The sequence below is a fragment of the Phallusia mammillata genome, chromosome 4 (genome assembly GCF_965637545.1).
Source record: "Phallusia mammillata chromosome 4, kaPhaMamm4.hap1.1, whole genome shotgun sequence".
Lineage (NCBI taxonomy): Eukaryota > Metazoa > Chordata > Ascidiacea > Phlebobranchia > Ascidiidae > Phallusia > Phallusia mammillata.
In genome coordinates, this window is record NC_137255.1 from 28,619,876 (window position 1) to 28,639,398 (window position 19,523).

General features: G+C 36.6%; 3 protein-coding genes and 1 pseudogene across 4 annotated transcripts; 2 read left to right on the forward strand and 2 right to left on the reverse strand.

The window, feature by feature from the left end:
* Positions 1 to 295: 295 nt before the first annotated feature.
* Positions 296 to 1,536, forward strand: LOC145223741 (uncharacterized). The gene has a single exon (XM_080090133.1). It carries the CDS (start codon positions 337 to 339, stop codon positions 1,534 to 1,536), a length of 1,200 nt encoding a protein of 399 aa, XP_079946259.1. The 5' UTR covers positions 296 to 336.
* Positions 1,537 to 2,054: 518 nt separating this feature from the next.
* Positions 2,055 to 4,203, forward strand: LOC145225207 (uncharacterized). Of its 2 annotated transcripts, none has more exons than XM_080091895.1 (9): positions 2,055 to 2,347; positions 2,403 to 2,528; positions 2,762 to 2,791; positions 2,854 to 2,883; positions 3,043 to 3,087; positions 3,147 to 3,334; positions 3,401 to 3,560; positions 3,646 to 3,752; positions 4,048 to 4,203. In XM_080091895.1, the coding sequence occupies exons 1-9, from the start codon at positions 2,146 to 2,148 to the stop codon at positions 4,135 to 4,137; spliced, it is 978 nt and encodes a 325-aa protein (XP_079948021.1). In that variant the 5' UTR covers positions 2,055 to 2,145; the 3' UTR covers positions 4,138 to 4,203. The 2 variants fall into 2 exon arrangements, with proteins under 2 accessions (XP_079948021.1, XP_079948022.1); XM_080091896.1 differs by having other exon boundaries at positions 2,857 to 2,883.
* Positions 4,204 to 11,551: 7,348 nt separating this feature from the next.
* Positions 11,552 to 14,194, reverse strand: LOC145225208 (uncharacterized). Its single transcript, XM_080091897.1, has 5 exons — positions 13,978 to 14,194; positions 13,454 to 13,696; positions 12,819 to 12,927; positions 12,590 to 12,639; positions 11,552 to 12,389 (listed from the first exon to the last, which is right to left on the reverse strand). The coding sequence occupies exons 1-5, from the start codon at positions 14,192 to 14,194 to the stop codon at positions 11,971 to 11,973; spliced, it is 1,038 nt and encodes a 345-aa protein (XP_079948023.1). The 3' UTR covers positions 11,552 to 11,970.
* Positions 14,195 to 16,965: 2,771 nt separating this feature from the next.
* On the reverse strand, positions 16,966 to 19,143 carry LOC145225206 (uncharacterized; annotated as a pseudogene).
* Positions 19,144 to 19,523: the final 380 nt, after the last annotated feature.

Here is a 19,523-nt window from a genome sequence, read left to right on the forward strand (position 1 = left end):
TGTGCTAAAACAAATACAGGTTATTTGTCTGATCATAGTTTTGCTGAGGAATCTGTAATGGGACCAAATTATTCCTCAGACGAGGGTGCTGTGTTAAGCTCTAAGTTTAAAAAATATCAGCACTGTCATGACAGTGACAGTTCTTCATCAGATTGTGATGCTGAGAACTGTCTTAAGTCTGATGTGAATAAATGGGTAAATCAATTTCAGATCAAGCACAATGCAGTTGACTCATTGCTTCATATTTTACGCAACCATGGGCATTCTAATCTTCCGAAAACTTGCCTTGCTCTTGTAAGTACATCTCGACTGGTCAAAACTGTAAAAGTGTCTGGAATGGACTATTACTATTTTGGAATACAATCACAGATAGCTTTACTATTTGACAGTGTACACCCAATTAATTATCCAAATGTTTTGGAACTCTCATTTAACATTGATGGCCTTCCAGTTTTTAAAAGCAGAAACTCTTGTTTTTGGCCTATACTGTGCTCTGTTTGGTTCAATGAATTCCGTCAGTGTGTTTTTCCAGTTTCACTTTCATATGGAGAATCCAAATCATCATCTTTACAATTTTTACAAGACATGGTTCATGAACTAAAAGACCTCATTAAAAATGGATTGTCAGTTAACGGATATTTTATGGAAGTTAAATTACATTCAGTTATATGTGATGCCCCTGCACGTGCAATGGTCAAGTCAACAAAACTCTGTTCAGGTTACTTTGGTTGTGACAAATGTACCCAAAAAGGTTATTGGTGTGGACGTGTTACTTATCCACTTGTTTCACAACTTGTAGAAAGAACAGATATGTCTTTTCGACAACAAACAAATCAGGAACATCACCATGCAGTGTCCCCTTTTTGTGATTTAGAGATAGACATGGTAAAACACTTTCCGATTGATTATATGCACCAGGTATGCTTGGGAGTAATGAAAAAGCTGTTATTAACATGGATACGTGGAAAAAGAAATGTTAAACTAAGCGCAAGTCAAATTTCTGAAATAAGCAACAGGCTGTTGGCACTTAAAAGTTATGTTCCAAAGTGCTTTGCACGAAAACCAAGAACTTTGCTTGAAATTGACAGATGGAAAGCAACTGAATTCCGGCAGTTTTTAATATATACCGGTAAAATTGTTTTAAAAAAGGTTTTGAGCAATGAGCTGTATGAACATTTTATGCTTTTAAGTGCAGCTATATCAATTTTTATTTCTCCATCTCTTTGCAAAACAAATGCCTGTTTGGCTCATTCCCTTCTTTGTACATTTGTCACACAGAGTACAACACTGTATGGTGAAGAATTTTTGGTTTATAATGTACATTCATTATTGCATTTGATCTCAGATGTAAAAGAGTATGGGCCACTTGACAATTTTGGTGCATTTGCATTTGAAAATTATATGCACAAAATTAAACGCTTTGTTAGATGTGGCAAAAATCCACTTGTTCAAGTAATAAAGCGAGTGCAAGAGATTGGTTTTTCTGAGCTCAACTATCAATCAGTCCCACGTTACTTTCTCCAAACCACCAAATAATGCATATGTTGTATGTAAAAGTGAAACTGTGAAATGTGTCGAGATGGTGGAAAGCAATGATAAATCATGCCTGTGTAGAGTGTATAGTAATGTACAACCTTTGTTCATGGAACCATTTAATTCATCTTTAATTCATGCATACAATATAAATATAAACAAAAGTTGTATGGAAACTCTTGACATTACAAGTGTCACCTTTAAGAGAGCTGTTTGCATTTGTACTGACCCAGTGGGTAGACAATTAAACACTCCGTGTATCTGACTCTAATAAACAAACAAACTATCACTACCGAAACGAACAACAAGACGCAAAACTAGCTTAACGTTCCCACATTATATTTGAATAAGGCATACCACGAGAGCGCCTCTTGCGGCTAAACACGCAACACAAAAGTCACCGCGCACGAATCAACTGTGAGACATCAATTCTAATGCGTACTCTAGTCACTCTTATGGTAACTGTAGGTAACTTCCGATGTATTTTGAATTAAAAGTCCAAGGTCCGATACACATTAAACAAGGCAACTTTGTCAGGTTGATGTGTATACTGCACCACTTATAACTATTTTTTTGCTCAGGTTAATATTTTATTGCTAATTGTTTGGAAGCATGTCATTTGCTATTGTTGAATTTGCTGAAGATAGCAGTGTGGAAGTTATACCTTCCACATGGATTTTTTCAAAACATGGGTCATCAGAGAAGTTCAGCTATTGGCCAAGACAGTCACAACGCCAAAAGGTAAAAAGAGGTGAAACACCAGATGAGGAGAAGTGGTTTGTTTACAAAATAAAACGTGTGTTTGGATATGAAGGTAAGTTTTATTACAAGGTTTGTGTTGAGAAGTTATTAATTGGATTTTCTTGCAGATGAATATGAGACAGCACACAAAAAAGCAGGTCTTGCTGTCGACACATCAAACATTGACAGTTCTGATACTGAAGCTACTATCACTAGGCCTCATAAAAGACCTGCCAGATATTTGTCGGACGAAGGTCAGATATTAACATTGCTTGACTTTGATGATGCTTCATGTTCATCACAATCCTATAAACTAAATATTATATATATATACTATGAAAATTTAAAGTATTGTCCTGTTTACAAACTTAAGTCTAAACTTGTCAGCAGACTTTAACTGTTAAAAATTAAATATTGTCAGAAATATAATTGTATGTAGGCTCTACACACACTGTTCAAATTGAAAGTTATAATGTTTTCATTACAGGAGAGTCACCAAGCAAATGTACCAACACAGGTTTGTAGTGTGACAGTTATTATCTACTTGGATAAAAATCGTTTGTTCTACTTTTTTACTAGAAGTGGGGGATGAGACAGCTGCTGTGGCAGGTAGGTCTTCAAGATTATGCATATTCATTTGGTACTAAAAATACACTCAAATATGATCTAAATATTTTACGATTTCATTATTGTTTAGTAAGCAGCAGGGTTACTCAAAAACTTTGAGTTTGTTTTCTTTCATTCCTAGTTTAGAGCTTTGTTTTTTAGGTGTTAATGCACAACAACAGGATGGGGATAGGCAGGATTTAAATGGTAGGTGTTGAAATATTTAAAATGCAAAGCAGGTCTGTATTTTGTTTGATTTTTTGCAGTAAAAATGGACATGCTTATTAAAGGGCAGCATGAACTGATGAGCATTTTGAAAGAAGCAATAACGAAAGGTGAAGCAGAAAAACTTTCTCAGTTTGATTTGGATTTGTTCAGCCAAAAGCTGTTGACTATAACAGATTTTCAGGCTTTTGAAAAAAAACTGGAGGAAAAACAGTTTCGCAGAACAACAGTAAGTAATGTTGTTTTAATTAATGCTGAAAATATTGCTGTCACAACAGATTCTGTTATTGTTTAGCGGCAGTTTTTGACAAGCCTTGGTGGAGATAATGTTGGACCTTGTGTAAGAAAAATGATGACTACAATTGGTTCCCATGGACTTTGGGAGAAATACAGTTATAAAGGAAGAAAAGGCAAAAGAGCCTTTTCACAAACAAACTTTAATAAAGTACTGATGCGTAAGTACATTATTAGTTGTTTCTTTTTTGTTTTATTCTTTTTTTAAACAATTGTTTTTCAACTTCCCTACCTTTTTTATTCCAGAAAGTATACTTCACACTAGGACTGACACTACTGTTCGAGCAGTTGAAAAAGAGCTACAAGACTTTTTAAAGCAGTGTCCTTTCAAACCAGGTGGCACAAAGTATAAGGTGGGAAATCTATTGGTCAAGCATTTTTTATTGTTGTCATTAAATACATTTCTAAAAGAGTTTTGTCATCTTTAAAGTTAAATAAAGAAGTTAAAACATCGTTTGATACTGTTTCCAAGTTATCAAATTAACTTGCTGCTTTAGTAATGTGTTTGGTAAAAAATCTTATTGCTCTAATATTTAAAAAATAAATAAATATTTACTTTTCCCATTACATAGTTTAAGTTGGTTGTAAATCATACGAATTGAGTTTTGTAGCTGTACAATATTGTAGTAAACGTCATGTGTTTTTCAGAAATGTTTATCTCCTAACAATTCGTTTGACAGCAGCATCGACTCCTCTAACGGCACTGAACTACTGCTTTCATCGACAGATTCTGAATAAATCTTTTAAATTTTCTTCAAAACACATGGTCCGGTGATATTTCGTAATAAAAGACAACAAAACGTTTCTGCAGACGTTTAAAAACGACTTGTGAAAACGTTGACTTTGAGGTTTGAAAGACGTTACTGAGAGTCCACGAAAAGCCGTAGAATTAACGTTATTTTTGAACGTTAAAATACGTTCATAATTCCCTGTTTTGAACGTTTGTCTGTCGCCTAAAAGAAACGTTACATAAATCGAAATGAAGGACGTTTAGGCAATGTTAATTGTTGTCGTATGCCAAACGTTGAAAACTACGTTTTATTGACGTTATGTCAAACGTTTACAGAACGACTATTTAAGCGTTGGTTTTAACGTTTAGGCAACGATTGATTAAACGTAAATCCTAATGTTTTAAAAACGTTACTGAGAGTCCACGAAAAGTCGTAGAATAAACGTTATTTGAAACGTTAAAATACGTTCAAATTTCCCTTTTTAAAACGTTTTATTAACGTTTTTGTGTTAGCTGGGAGGATGCAACACGGCAGGTGTAACAAAATTTTACCAAGTTAAATATGATTTTATTAATCGCAGATGATCAATTTTACATCACTTCAGTTTACTTGTTCGCTGATTAGAAGTGTAGATAACGATTCCCGTTGAAAAAACACAGTGGTTTAATTCTTGTACCACAATACATGCAACAACTTTTTTACAGAGGAATGTCGGTATTGGCTGCAAACTTGCTACTACGGAGAGATTGTGTGTGGTTGCCCAGCAACAAGACCTAGCAACAATGCAACTACATTTAATGCGTCTCATTGTGCGCCAGTCGCTGGATGCGAAGACAGCAATGTAACTGCAACGTGCAACGCAAAGCAATACCAATGCGGCTGTATTCCAAGAGATAGTAATTGCACGTATGGGCTGGGATGTTATGAAAAGACACAAATATGTGATGGAGTCTACGACTGCTTAGATGGAACAGACGAAATGAATTGCACTTGTCCAGCTAATGAGTTTCAATGTGCCTGTTATGAAAGTAATACATGTCGTGGATTGCGTGGCTGTCTGTCAAGATCCAAGGAATGTGACAGGGTTGATGATTGTAAAGATTACAGCGATGAAGTCAACTGCCCTTGCTGGGCAGATGAATTTGAGTGCAAGTCTAAACAATGCATACCATTATCTTTAAAATGCAACGGCAATTCTGACTGCGACGACAGCAGCGACGAAACCAATTGCACATGTAATGGTGATCAAGTAATGTGCGGATGCATGTATGGTGAACAGATTTGCCCACCAACTGGACAATGCATAACTAACACATCAGTTGGAGATGGTGTACCACAATGCATTGACCGAAGCGATGAACCTTGTGACTACCATGCACGTTCTTATAGTTTAAGATGCAAACATATCTTAATAAACTGCACCAGTGAAAAGTCCATGCAGCGATTTCTGATGTTTCAAGCAAACAACTCTTCATTTTGTGTTCAGCATCACAGGCCGTGTGAAGGACACAAGGATAAAGTTTGTACTGATGACTACTGGATTTGCAACATACCTCAATGTCAACCCCACAACGTGGTTACATCGGAATTTCCTGTCTTGTATCAGAATCATAAAAACGGCATTGAATTCGCATTAGTATTTTTTTGCCCTGATATAACTCCAGCTGATTACTACATCCACGCACACCCGAGTTTCAAATGTCTTGGATATTGGTTGACATTTCCATGTAGCTTGCCACAAATCAATCTTTACGACGAACAAGCCCAGTGCGCTGACAAATCCGATCTGTGTTTTGTCAAAGGCGAGTTCCGATGCTTCCTTTGTCTGGACAAGAGACTGGTTATCTCAAGGAATCAGGTGTGCGATGGCGTGGTTGATTGCTACGACCTGTCAGATGAATGCTTGTGCGAGAATCAAAGCGTTTGCAAAGCTGTGCTTGGCGATTCCCAGTCAACTTGTCCACCGGGTCATATGCACTGCTACAACCAAACAGATTGTCTTCCAACAGACTCTGTGCTGTGCAATCAATCTGTAAAATGCTTGAACTTGAGTAACATCAAATACTGTTACCCACAAGTTGATTTGACCTTATGTGCTTCAAGGAAGATATTTGGTGTAGCATGCGACGAAAGACCCGAATGTTTCAATGCTGCTGATGAGTGTCATAACTGCCCAAATAAACCTGCGTTTTGCAACGACACCCAATTTATGTCAGATGCCTCTCAGTATTGGGTGTGCGATGGGATACAGCGTGGATCTTACAACGAATCACTTTGTCCCAAACGCTATATTTGCAGCAGCGGCAATTTCATAAGCATTGACGTCATGAAAGTTTGCGATGGAAACTATGACTGTGACGATAAATCGGATGAGGCAAAGGATCGTTGTATGGACAAGAGGTTTTATTGTCTTAATGGGAATCCACTATCAGTGCCCATTGCTGACAAGGAAGACGGAATCAAAGACTGCTCGGACGGCAGTAACGAATGCCCACCTGTCAGCTCTCGTAACACTGTTTTCTCCAATCAGAAAGAAATGATCGCCAACCCGATTTTGACTGTGTTTATATGGATGAAGGGTATCCTTGCATTGATTGGGAATTTCATAGTTGCAGCAACCACTGGAAAAAGACATATCTAAACTGGAATACCGACAATCGTGTAAATAAATGCACTCAAATTTTCATTGTCAACCTATCAGTTTCCGACATGTTAATGGGAAACTATTTACTTGCTATTGCAGCCAAAAGTGCCCAGTTTTCTGGAAATTATTGTTATTTTGATGCTGAATGGCGTTCGAGCACACAATGCTCGATCCTGGGTGCACTGTGTGTCAGTTCATCTCAGACATCGGCTTTAACTATGGCAATGATATCAGCTTATCGACTTGTGTCTGTGTACAAACCGTTTCTTACTATGTCACTGGGGCCTAAGTGGATTTTGTTTGCATGCTTTTTAGCCTGGTGTGTTACTTTGGGTATTGCCGTTATTCCTACAATTGATTTGCATCTGGTTACTTTGTAACAACAATCTGGTTTCCCAATTTTGTGCACAAACGTGATTTTGTATCGTTTGAAGCTACAATGCTTTTGGCTCAACGCATGTCACCCTCCAACAACACCGTGCTATCATGGCACGACGCTAAACGAGTCATCGACATGAACATGTCCGGGCAGTTAATCAAAGGAGAGTTTGGTTACTACGCCAAAACCAGCGTGTGTTTGCCAAGACTCTTTGCTTCAAGTGGCAATTCTGCATGGGGATACTCACTGTTTATAATCACTGTCGATTTTGTCATGTTTATTTTCATGGTAGTCGCTTATGTCCTCATTTACCGTCGCAGCAATCACATGGCTGATGCCAGAAACAATGATACCAGCGCCAAAATGCAGAAGCGAATATCCAGATTGCTTCTGACCGATTTCTGTTGCTGGATTCCGATTTGCATACTTAGTTATGTGTCGCTTGGTGGTGTAGTATTGTCTGATATCGTTTATGTGCTTGCAGCTGCGGTTTTGCTTCCGATCAACAGCGCCCTTAATCCGTTGCTTTATTCTTCTGTGATTGACAGCGCTTACGAGAAATGTAAGAAAGCTGGGGTTGCTTCTGTGCGCCGGACGAATACCGAACTCGTTACTATGTAAACTTGTTTCCTTCACTTTTATGCGGAGACCGTTGTCTCGTGTATTTTGACAACAAACAGATTTTCTGCACATAATAGACCAATTGTTTTAGGCTGATCGGAACAGTGGAATATACCAGAATCCCCCATCATTTAACATACTATTTTTTCTGCTTCGTGTATTATATGATATTTAGTTTGCTGCTTTTTGATGCATATCTTAATTCATAATAAACCGAAGGATGAATATAAACGCAGCTTCTGATATTTGTTTTAAATACATTGTACCCGACTATTGCTATTGCCTTTTTGAGCTTTCCAATTTGAGATTTGTGCTCAAGCAGAAGTTGGTTTAAAGTTTGAAAACGCAGTTGTGTGGCAACTTATTACACCAATTGAACGACAAATTTGTTAAATCATGTTTCTAGGTAGGTAGCTGTCAATCAACACCATAACTTGTTGGATTAAAAAAACGGTCGGTTGGGTTTCAGGAAACGTTCCACAATAAAGGAAGGAAAGCAGTTGGCAACTCATAAGCCTGAAACCGCACGCAGCAATGGGCCCAAGTAGCACATGATAAGACACTGAAGTAAAAATACTACTACATTTTTAGATCTTGGTTTCAGACACACCAACTAGGGATGTTAAAATTAAAAAAAAAACAGTTGCAATACTCAATCTAAAGTACAAGGTTTTGCCTAGATCTACTGGAACCTAGCAAGTACCACTGTGACTTGTTATACATGCAAAGAAAATACTGTTTTTATCCATCGCAAAGCCACAAACCTTTGAACTGTAGCTCGCCGACAAAGTGAGGTTGGAAATATTCACTTTGAGATCATAGTACTTTGCATTAATGATTTGTCCGTGAGAAGTCTCGATTAAAACCTGAACAAAATGCATAGCAGTGCTAAATTGCGTGTAATATTTCGTGCTTTTACCTTCGGGCTAAGCGAGTATGCGTTGATTAGTTGAGAAAGTCCAGACCACGTGATTGATGTCATGCTGGATCACAATTGTGTGACGTCACTTGTGTAGTAACTAGCTTATCAAAGAAAGAAACGATTAGCATGTAAATATGTTTGCAAATCGTTATTATGAACACAGGCAAACTTGCTTTATACTATGAGTTTGCGGAGAAATTAGTGACTTACATGAAGTTTGCTTGTTTGAAATAAGACCACAAATGAACTTATAATATTTTATTGAACATTGGGTGCAACCAGGGTGTCGAACCGGAACTGAATCCGAACAAGCGAACCGGTTTGAGCGGTTAATTTCATTAAAGTTGAACCCCATTTTTGATTAGGTCAGGTAGAGGATAGGTAACGAAAAAAAATTAAAACCGGTTTAAAAACTACAAACCGATTCGTTCCTGATAATTTGCCCAAACCGGAACAATACAAAACCAAGTGAACCCGAACCGAATCTTAACCAATATGACAAGCGGTTTGACTCCCTGGATTGTATATACACGTATACATTACTACAACCAAATGTAAACATGAACGTCAGCTTTTCTTCCAATGTGGGTTGTTTAACCATCACTTCAAATCGTAGTTTGTATCATTATGAATACATCCAGTCGCGTAAAACTGTAAGCTTTCATTCTAGATCGCTTTATGTCGCCAGTTAATTGTTTCCATTGCAATTTCGTTCCAAAATATTTGAAATCAAGTGTTGCTAACAGATCACATACTGACATGCGAGTTCTTGTACTTTGATATATACAACACAAATAATTGTACAATTTTTTTGCAACCCCTTTCAGCAGAGCATACATTACTATAGTTACTTACTGGGAATTAGTTTCTCACAAATATATCTGGTGAAATATGTGCACGGTACACCATACCATTAAAAAGAAGATATGAAATTATGACTATCGCCCAGAATCCAATTCTCCTTCCCTCCAAAGTTGTTTGGCACGTATAGATACTAGAGATGTACCGAATATTCGGTTTGCCGAATTTATTCGGCCGAATGGGCCACTTTTGCAAAGACTCGGTTTCGGCCGAATAATTTGTTGCGATTCGGCCGAAACCGAATCTTTTACGAACACCCATTTAAAGCGTTAAACGTGTCATTTCTGCTTAGTACCAACGGAAATCGCGTCTATCATTATATTTTGTAACATACTGACACTTTTCCCACTGCAGACAAAAAATCAGTATTTCATTGTCGGGTTGGCAATCATGCTTGAGGCGATGTAAACCCCACATAACGAAAATAAGGACGAAACACAACCATTCTGCACTAATTGCATGGTAGATAGTCTTCTGTTTTCATGTCAAACGTGTAGGGTACGACTTAGCGTGACGTCATAAATGATTCGGTTGATTCGGCCGAATTTATTCGGCAAAACCGCCGAATATTCGGTTTCGGCCGAATCGAAATTTCGCTGATTCGGTACATCACTAATAGATACCACTGAGTAATCGTGACGTCACTTTCATCGTTCCATTGAAACAAACCAGTGCTTGTATTTCACCTGGTTTCAAAATAAACTTTTGTTTGAGTCATTGTTTGCACGTTCTCTATATGAAAACTACAGTGGAAAACAATTGACAATAAAATAAGTTGAAAGTTTAAGTAGGGGTGCTAAACCCAATGTTTTCCGATTTTATACTTGATTCATTTTAATCATAGCTGAACGCTTTGTTAATTCAAGCTTAACTGCATTTTAATACACATGTTTACTCTCGCATGTGGCCTTACGGGCGCATATTGCCTCCTCTGTTTTGGATGTACGCAACTAGTAACAAAAGACCAACTATTTTTTTTTCTGTGTTTTCAGCTTACTTTAATTTAGAATTGTCGCAAGTTTGTAATCAACTGCGACGCACCGTTTAAGGTGTAAATCTAAGATAATAAAACGAGAAACGAAGAGATAAGGACCGCACAAGCGCTTGATAACTTCTGTAGCTTTAGCAACCCTTGATGTACACAATCGACATTAATATTCCTACACTTGTTAATACAAACAATTAAAATCTTATATGACATATCACTTTTTTACTTGTCACATTCATACAGAGATTTTTTAAAAATCAAAGATTACAGTAGGTTTGACGTTAGCTACATTGGCTTGCAACGCAGAACATCCCTTCTCTGCTTCAGCATAAAAAAAGACTGAAGTCATTTTGATGGAGTATTAAAAGTTCTAGAATTCATGCCAAGTTTTTGAATCAGCCATAGCGTTCATCAATAAAACCAAGATAATGTTGGAATTTATATTGTTTGTTAATTAATCTAAAAGCAACATTTAACCACACGGTAAAATCCCTAATGGGCTAATCCCTGTTTGAATGTATGTTCACCCTAACTAATCATTGGTCGAACTGGTGATCCCGTACTACCAGGCTGACATGTGCAGCATATGGGAATGCTTGGGAGACCTTTAGTAGGCCTGGCGTAATATAAAATCGCATAAGTAACGCATCAAAAGTCGGCATTGCTTAATTGAGGCATCATAACGCTTGGCAATTTTTTCAGAATTTTGTGAGTCTAAAGCCAATTAAAAGGAAAGCTTAAAGAACGTCTATCCGCCTAAGTTGGGCTGAACAAGATATGTTTTACACACATCGTGTGCAGATACAGTAGTTGATTCTTCCTCTCTGTTGATCGCACATCCAAATGGTGTAATTATAATATGAAGGACTGCAGATAAGGAGCTTCAACAGCTGCAGGTTGTGCATACCACACCAATCACACCAATCAATTTAATTTAAACGCACCCTGGGACACTTGATGTCGCAAGAGATAAGTTACCGATTTAAAGCCAGAAATAAAAGGCAAATAAAAGCAGGGCAGGAACTTGACCGAATGGTCTGGCGCGCCTGACCCATATACAGACATAAAAAACCCTGATCGGGATTCGTCCCCGGGAGAGTCCTGGGTTCGAACCCCGTGAAAAAAATAAAAATAAAAAAAATAAAAGGCAAACCACTTGGTCTAATGATCTAGGATAAAACCTTGTAAAAACAACAAGATAAGCTTAAAAATACATAGGAAACAGATTGCGTTCCACACTCAATTCAAACGATTACAACAGACAGAAGATGCTCTATACAGAAAAAATATTATTACATTTATGAAAAAGATACAGGCAGTTACAGTGTTAAAAACAAAAGATGAGAGTTCGTTGAAACAAATGGGCACAAAAACTCCATCAAAATGTTTGTCAAAAGTTTTACATCAAATTTCAGTTGTTTGGGTTTATTTGCCACGTCGCAATTCATCATAGGTTGAATCCGATTCGTAATTAGCCCCGTGTCTGTTATCATAGATATTAGTTGAATTGCTGCTGCTTGCAAATTGATCGTGGAATTCCACATGTTGAGATAGTTGCAAAGTGTCGTAACTGACTTCATCCAATCGATTATGATCGTTTTTTCGAACATGTGATTGTTGTCCATTGTCGTGAACCTTTATTGACTGTTTCGACTTTCTGACCTGAGCATAGATATCGCTCTCGACTGCTGGCTGTGCGACTTCGTGTCGTGGTTCCTGGATTGCGTCATAATGGTTGACGTCATCGTTTTGATTACATGATGGCGTCTGTGTTAAATGGTGAGCGAAACTGTTTTCTTCAATTTGAGGAATGTTGTACGTATTTTCGGGTTCAAATTCGTTATCTGTGTAATACAACCATGTTTATCTTGTCAACACATTTTTCGCTTGTAAACTGAGTATTAAAACTTATAATAATGTATGTACATACAATTTACAATTTTAAAAGATTGAACAGTGCAAAAAAACGTTTGAGTTATAACTTTGAACGGTTTTGAAAGAAATCGATTGCATGGATTATAAGCATCTAGTATATATCTCCTACCCCTTGCATTGTATTCAGTTACAACTACTTCGTTCATCGGTTTGTTCCTCCTACAAACGTGAAAGCAGTATTATTTCCTCGAAGAGTGAAAAGCAACCGCACTGATTGCGAGTCAAAAGGTATTGAAATCACAAAGCGCTAGATTGCTTTCATTTATATACTTGTTTGGATAAATTTGTTTTTAATTTTTTTTATTTGCAAATTACGTATAGAAACGTTCTGCCGTTACCTTTTTGTGTTGCGTAACATAACAAAGAAAATAACAATGCAGATTATGATTAATAATGCGCATCCGCATACTGCTGAAGCAATGACGACTGTGTTGAGTTTCGGTGGAGCTGCAAACAAAAAAGGAAACATTTTTAAATTGTATTTGTTTGCTTTTAGCCCGACTTGAAAGGCTGATCTTCAGCGTTGCCAACAAGTGTACAAAGATTATTTACCAAAATTTAGATCGCAGTCTTTTTCTTTGTTATAAGATTTGGATTCTTCTTACCTTGTGTTGTGTTTTGAGAAGGAGACGTTTTGGAAGGGATTATTACAATATCTGATGTTAATTTGGTTGAGATACTTAGTTTAGTAGGTGGCTGCACGCTTGTTTTTGTTGTTGTTGGTTTGATGGACGGCGGTGTGATTTTAATTGTTTGGGTGGTAAATTGAAAGGTGCTGGTGGCTGTAACAGATATATTAGGTTATTCTGACTGACCCACAATTTTTAAAGAAAATTATTGAAAGCCAAAAATTGATGACGGGATAACGGAATTATAAAACGTTTGCGGCAGTTATAGTCAAAAGATTTTTGCTCAATTTGTTAAAAGAAAAAAATAATTGGTTCACCAATTTACACAACCTCACCTTGCTTGCTTGCGATGATTTTCTTACAAAAGTATCTTGCATTGTGTCCTGTACATGGTACGTCCCACCATTGGTAAGTCACTGTTCCACTGTAATATCCCATTGTGACGCAATCATCGTTTCCGTAGTGGTCATTTGGTTGCCCTCTTTGCCACATAGTTGTTGTAAGAGAAACATCGCTTCCATCATTCCACTGAAATCTATTTGTATTTCCGATTCTTTTTGCACCGATGTAAAACGAGAAGGGCCTGTCTGAATTAAACAGTCAAGTCACAACTTAATATTCTTTTTAGATTAATATTAATATTTGTAACTTGTTCAATAACGTTTAGACACAGTGTAACTGCAACGAGTAATACCATCTTTATATTCGCCAACATATCCACAAATGAGCGAAAACAATATTTATGACAAACTGTTGCTAACTAGACGAAATTAAAGATTTTTTGTGCTACCGACAGGCACGTGAAATTGATGATCGGAGGTGACTTGTCATCTTAATTTGCTTATGTGCTTGTTCTCACACCACTTACCTGCCACGACTATAAATGACTTTAAAAACCCAAAGATTTCAATAGTTTTGACGTTAGCTACATTAGCTTGCAGCGCAGAACATCCCATCTCTGCTTCAGCATATGAATTGACTGGAGTCATTTCGATAGAATATTGAAATCCATTGAAGTTATGCCAAGTTCGTCCATTAGCAGAAACAGACGAACACAACAAACACAACAAAACTAACAACGTCATTTTAGTTCTACTTCTAAACCACAATACTTAATGAGCCTTTACTAGAGTTTGCAATGGGATACAAAGTAAGTATTTTCTTCATAAAAAAAACATCACACATACTTAAACCGACATTCGTTAGGAAAGTAACTGTCAGACAACTTATATATGGTTAGTACGTATATTTTACTGCAACCAGTTCAAGAATTAGTTTTGTCTTTATTATTTAAAGTTAATATGAGCACAGACTCTTACTTGTAATAAGCTGTCTACCTAACTGATACTACAAACGACTTGATGACTTTGCAAACAGAAGCAGCAACAAGGAAGTATTTAGATGACGTCAAGGCACTTTCCTTGTACTGACGTGTTGTTAATGACATAGGTCGGTGGGCTGTTGTTTGTTTCTAACCTGGTGCTTTCCATCTAATTTAAATATAATATAGTTTGGGGTGAAATCCATTCCTACAGGCTTGATTCTGTGATCCGACTTTCTCTAGCTGTTTATAAGTTAAACACGAGCTGCTTTGCTGTTTAAATTTTTCTCTAGCTATTAAAATTTCCTTCACTTTATAAATTAATTGAAACATCGATGGATGATTTCAGACTTCAAAATGTAAAGTCTATCAACGTAGGTAGGCATTTGTGTTATTTGTTGATGGGGCGCATCCACTGGAATGGCTGTTTTGGCATTACTTTAGTTAAACGCAAAAAGTACACCGAAAGTTAATCTACGTATATTTAGGACAAAAACTCGCGCCACTAAAACATATCCATTAGTTTTTTATTGGAAAATACATAAGACTTTGAATTACATCTAAAAAAAAGAAACGATTCTAACATTTTAGAAGTTCTCATAAAAAATTGTATGAGGCAGTAAACTTGACTTTGCTTTCGCAGTGAAGCAATTAATCATGTCATACTAGGCAAGGAAATTGGTATGACGTCATCTCCATAGAGTTTTCGCGTATATGTAAAAGACGTTGATCGATCCTTTATATTCTTTGTCGTGCAGAATATCATGGGAGATGTGTTGTGTTCGCAGGTGGAATGTGGGAAGCATGTGTAGATTCATTATATAGGGCAATAATACATTATTATTGCAATGTTTATGCGTATTATGCTGAGCTGTTGATTTAGATACCGGCGTAGCGTTAAATCACAGGGAGGTGCGATTGTTTAAAAAACATCGAGAACAAAACATGGCGTTGTTAGTTTTGTCTACAAGTACTAGGTTGAGAATTACTTAGTTTGGAAGTGTTATAGCCATGTCCAGTCAGATTCGAGTTCAAATTTTCCCTTTATATCAAGTAATTGGCATCTATATAAATGCTCTGATTATTTGCGCAAATGGAAACGCATAATGTTTATGCGTCGCCGACTGGGTCTTTTTCACCTGACGCAAAAAAGGCAAAGAAATCGTGGGCGTCAAGTATGTGGGCTCCAACGACGCCACAACGACGGAAAGAATTCATGAAACTATAAAAAGCTCTTTTTTATCTAAGTGTTGTCTAGAGTGACTACTGACAATTCAAAAATTTAGAAATCTTTTCTAATAAAATTGATTGGTACACTTATTACGAAATACTTTATATTTTTCACTGGAAACGAGACCCCAAAACAATAAAAGCAAAAACTACTGCAGGGATACGCAAAACGTTCAGTACTGTTTATTTTCGTTGCAAGTATGTAAAAGAAAGAAATCAAACCTAAAAAAACGTTTTGTTTCATTGTACTACCGAAATCCTCCATTGCCAAACTTGGGCTTTGCTGTACTGCTTGCTGTAACGCTTTTGTAAACTACTTTGTCTCTTACAAACACACAACTAAAAATCTTTTAAGGTGGCTCAAATATCAAGAAACCGCAACAAACGTCTACACACTGTTAAAAACTGCTGAGAAATACAAGCGTTTCCTAAACAAGCGTACGAAAAACGGGAGCTGTGTTATGTTTCTTCAGTTTTTCATGGTCCAGATCAAAAGCAATAGAGAGTAAGTTCATTATCACGATTCTTAACGCTTACTGCATCAAGCCGTTATGATCCACAAACGATCAATTTAGTTCTTGTCTTTTATTCTGATTACGCAACGCACATCAAGTCTTATTTATCTTTTGAAAAAGATTAAAAAGAAAGTTCAACAATAAAACATTGGCTTTAAAACTGATCTTTTATCTTCCGATCATTGCAAAGCATTACCTTCGTTAACTAAGATTAATTGTTAGCTTGATTTAAAGTACAAGCTTGCAAACTACGAAGCACAAAATATCTGCTGCAAAGGATTGTACAAATATTTCGAAACACCCGTTTTATGCAACAGTCCATCTTATGGTGAGACCGTTTCGGTATATCAGGAAACTGGGGACATGAACTAGTGTGGGAATGGCGACTACGGACATACTTTTTCAATAGGTAGTGAATGATGAAAATTTATGGAACATTTTAGCACCACCGCTAAATGCCAAAAGTCAAAGTACTGATTTTAGGCAAAAAATAAAAGAAAAGCAGTTAGCCGAAAGGTTTTGTACGAAATTTGTGAAAACAAAATATATACGAGTATACGCGTATTAGAAACAGATCGTGTTAACCACTCGATCCAAACTATGAGAAAAGGCAGATTTGCACAATACAGAGAAATATAATATTACATTTTGTCAAAATACACACGCAAATAGTGCGACAACTTTGTGAATTTCTAAAATCGATGCAAGTTCGTTACTACAAATTGACATCACCTTTCCCTTAGAAATGTTAATCTACAAAATGTTATTATTCAATTATTAGTTATTTTGTTTATTTGTGATGTCGTAATTCATCGTAGGGTGAATTCGATTTGTCTTTAACCCTGTGTATATTATCATAGATATTAGTTGGACTGCTGTCGCTTGCAAATTGATCGTGGACTTCCACAGGTTAAGATAGTTGCAAAGTGTCGTAACTGACTTCATTCAATTGATTGTGATCGTATTTTCGAACACGTGATTGCTCTCCATTGTCGTGTACCTTTGTTGATTGTTTCGACTTTCTGACCTGAGCATAAACATCGCTGCTTCCCGCTGCTCGTTGTGCATCTTCGTCAGAAGCTATGTTTTCGTTTTGGGGTTCCTGGATTGCGTCATAATGGTTGACTTCATGAATTTGAATATGTGAGTACGGTTGTGTTGAATGGTGTGCGAAACTGTTTTCTTCAATTTGAGGAATGTTGTACATTTCTTCGGGTTCTAATTCGTCAGCTGTTTAAACGAAATAAATTTTGTCACCTAGAATCGTTTTGGTTCCGTAAATTGAATCACAAACTTTTTCATACTTTTGTGATACAACACGAGTCAAGAACCACTACATTGGGAAATTATACAGAATAAGTTGCTTATTTTTGTAACGCACACATGTTAAAGCAACTATGAAAAGGAACTGTGATAATTCTCCTACCTCCTGCGTTGTATTCAATTAGTACAGCATTGTTAGTCGCTTTTCTTCTCCTGCAAAAGTACAAATAAGTTTACTTCCTCAAAGTCTATAGAGCAACAATGAATCAAAAAAGTTTTATTTTATTTTATAAACGTTTTTTGATGAAAATGCAAAGTGGTAAAATAAAGCTAGCACCATTAACCTGTTTTGCACACTTATATGTTACCTTCTTTTGTTGTGTGACGTAACAAAGACAATGGCGATGCAGATTATGACTAATATGACGCATCCGCCTACTGCTGAAGCAATGATGGCTGTGTTGACTTTTGATGAAACTGCAAACCGGAAAGATCATTTTTCATTAGTTATACAACCGCATTTTCTTGTAAATGACATTTAATTCGGTTTAGCTTGCACTCTTGTCCAAAAATTTCTTTTTTGTTCAATCTTTGATGAATATTTGTTTGTTACCTTGTGTTGTAGTGTATGTTGGCAAACGGTTGGAGGCAGTGGAAACAGTAGATGGTGTTGATATGGTCAAAGTACTTGGTTTCGTGGATGGTTGCACTCTTGTTGTTGGTTTGGGGGATAAGAACATGGTTTTGATTGTTGGTTTGTTTGATGGTACTTTAATTACATCTGTGACGGATGTAAGTTGTTTCTGTTTTGTTCTGAATTTAAAAACTGAACACCGCTGAACTAATCTCGTGATTATATGATATTACATAGCGTTTATTCTCGATATGTAACCGTTTTAATATAAATTCTAACAACACTATCGTGCTTACTTGAGATGGTTTTCTCACAAATGTATCTCGTTTTGTGATTTTTGCATGGTACGTCATACCAACGATAAGATGTTGCAAGTACACGATGGTTTACATATCCCATTGTGACGCAAGTTTCATCTTTATCGTTACTTGGTTGTTTACGTTGCCACGTTGAGTTTTGAACAGAAACGTCGCTCCCATCGTTCCACTGAAAGGTTTTTGTGTTTTTGATTCTTTTTGCACCAATGTAAAGGGAGAATGGTTTATCTGAAACAAACAGTCACTGCGTCCGTCGCTTGTATTTGTTGGATTTAGAAAAAAAGAGTCAAAGTTTATTTGCATTGTGTTAAAGAAAAGTTGAGAACTTGCGTTATTTTTTACCAAACAGTTTTCAAAAATACGCTCATTGCAATCTGTTTGTTTTCTCCATTGGTCAATGATGTCGTTTTATGACAAAAGGGAAAGACAACATTGGAATTATGGTTTCATAAGCAAAATGAAAACTAAATAATATATTTCACTTTTGTGCGTTGATCTATTTGTTCTCGTGTCACTGTAAAATATAGCATTGCACACCTGTGAGGTTGATGTATGACTTTAGGAATTCAAAGATTGCCGTGGTTTTGACGTTAGCTAGTCTAGCTTGCAACGAAGTACATCTCAATTCTGCTTCATTGTATGATTTGACTGGAGTCATTTCGATGGAATATTGAAATCCATTAAATTTATGCCAAGTTCGTCCTGCAGCAGAAACAGACGAACACAACATAAACAACAAAACTAACCAACTCATGTTTTTTTAAATAATCTTGGCTTCTTTAGCACAAGTTGTATACCACAAGTCTTCAAAAAAAGTATAATCTCATACTTAAAATTAAATTTATTCGTTAGTATCCGAAAATTTCCAAAACATTTGAATTAGACTTTTTAGCAAAAACTGCCGATAACTTGCATGGGCTCTATTTGCTTACAATTGTTTTGTAATGTTTAGCAGTCGCTGTTGTTAGGCTTAGTTTAGGTGTTAATGTTGTATTTTTTTGAAATATTTGCATTAAAATACATTACCATATCCACGTTTTCTGACAGGTAAACTAATATCAACTAGGCATAACCCATAAATCTTGTCAGTAATACTGCTACTTGCGTACTGCGATTCACCTGTCCTAATGCAGA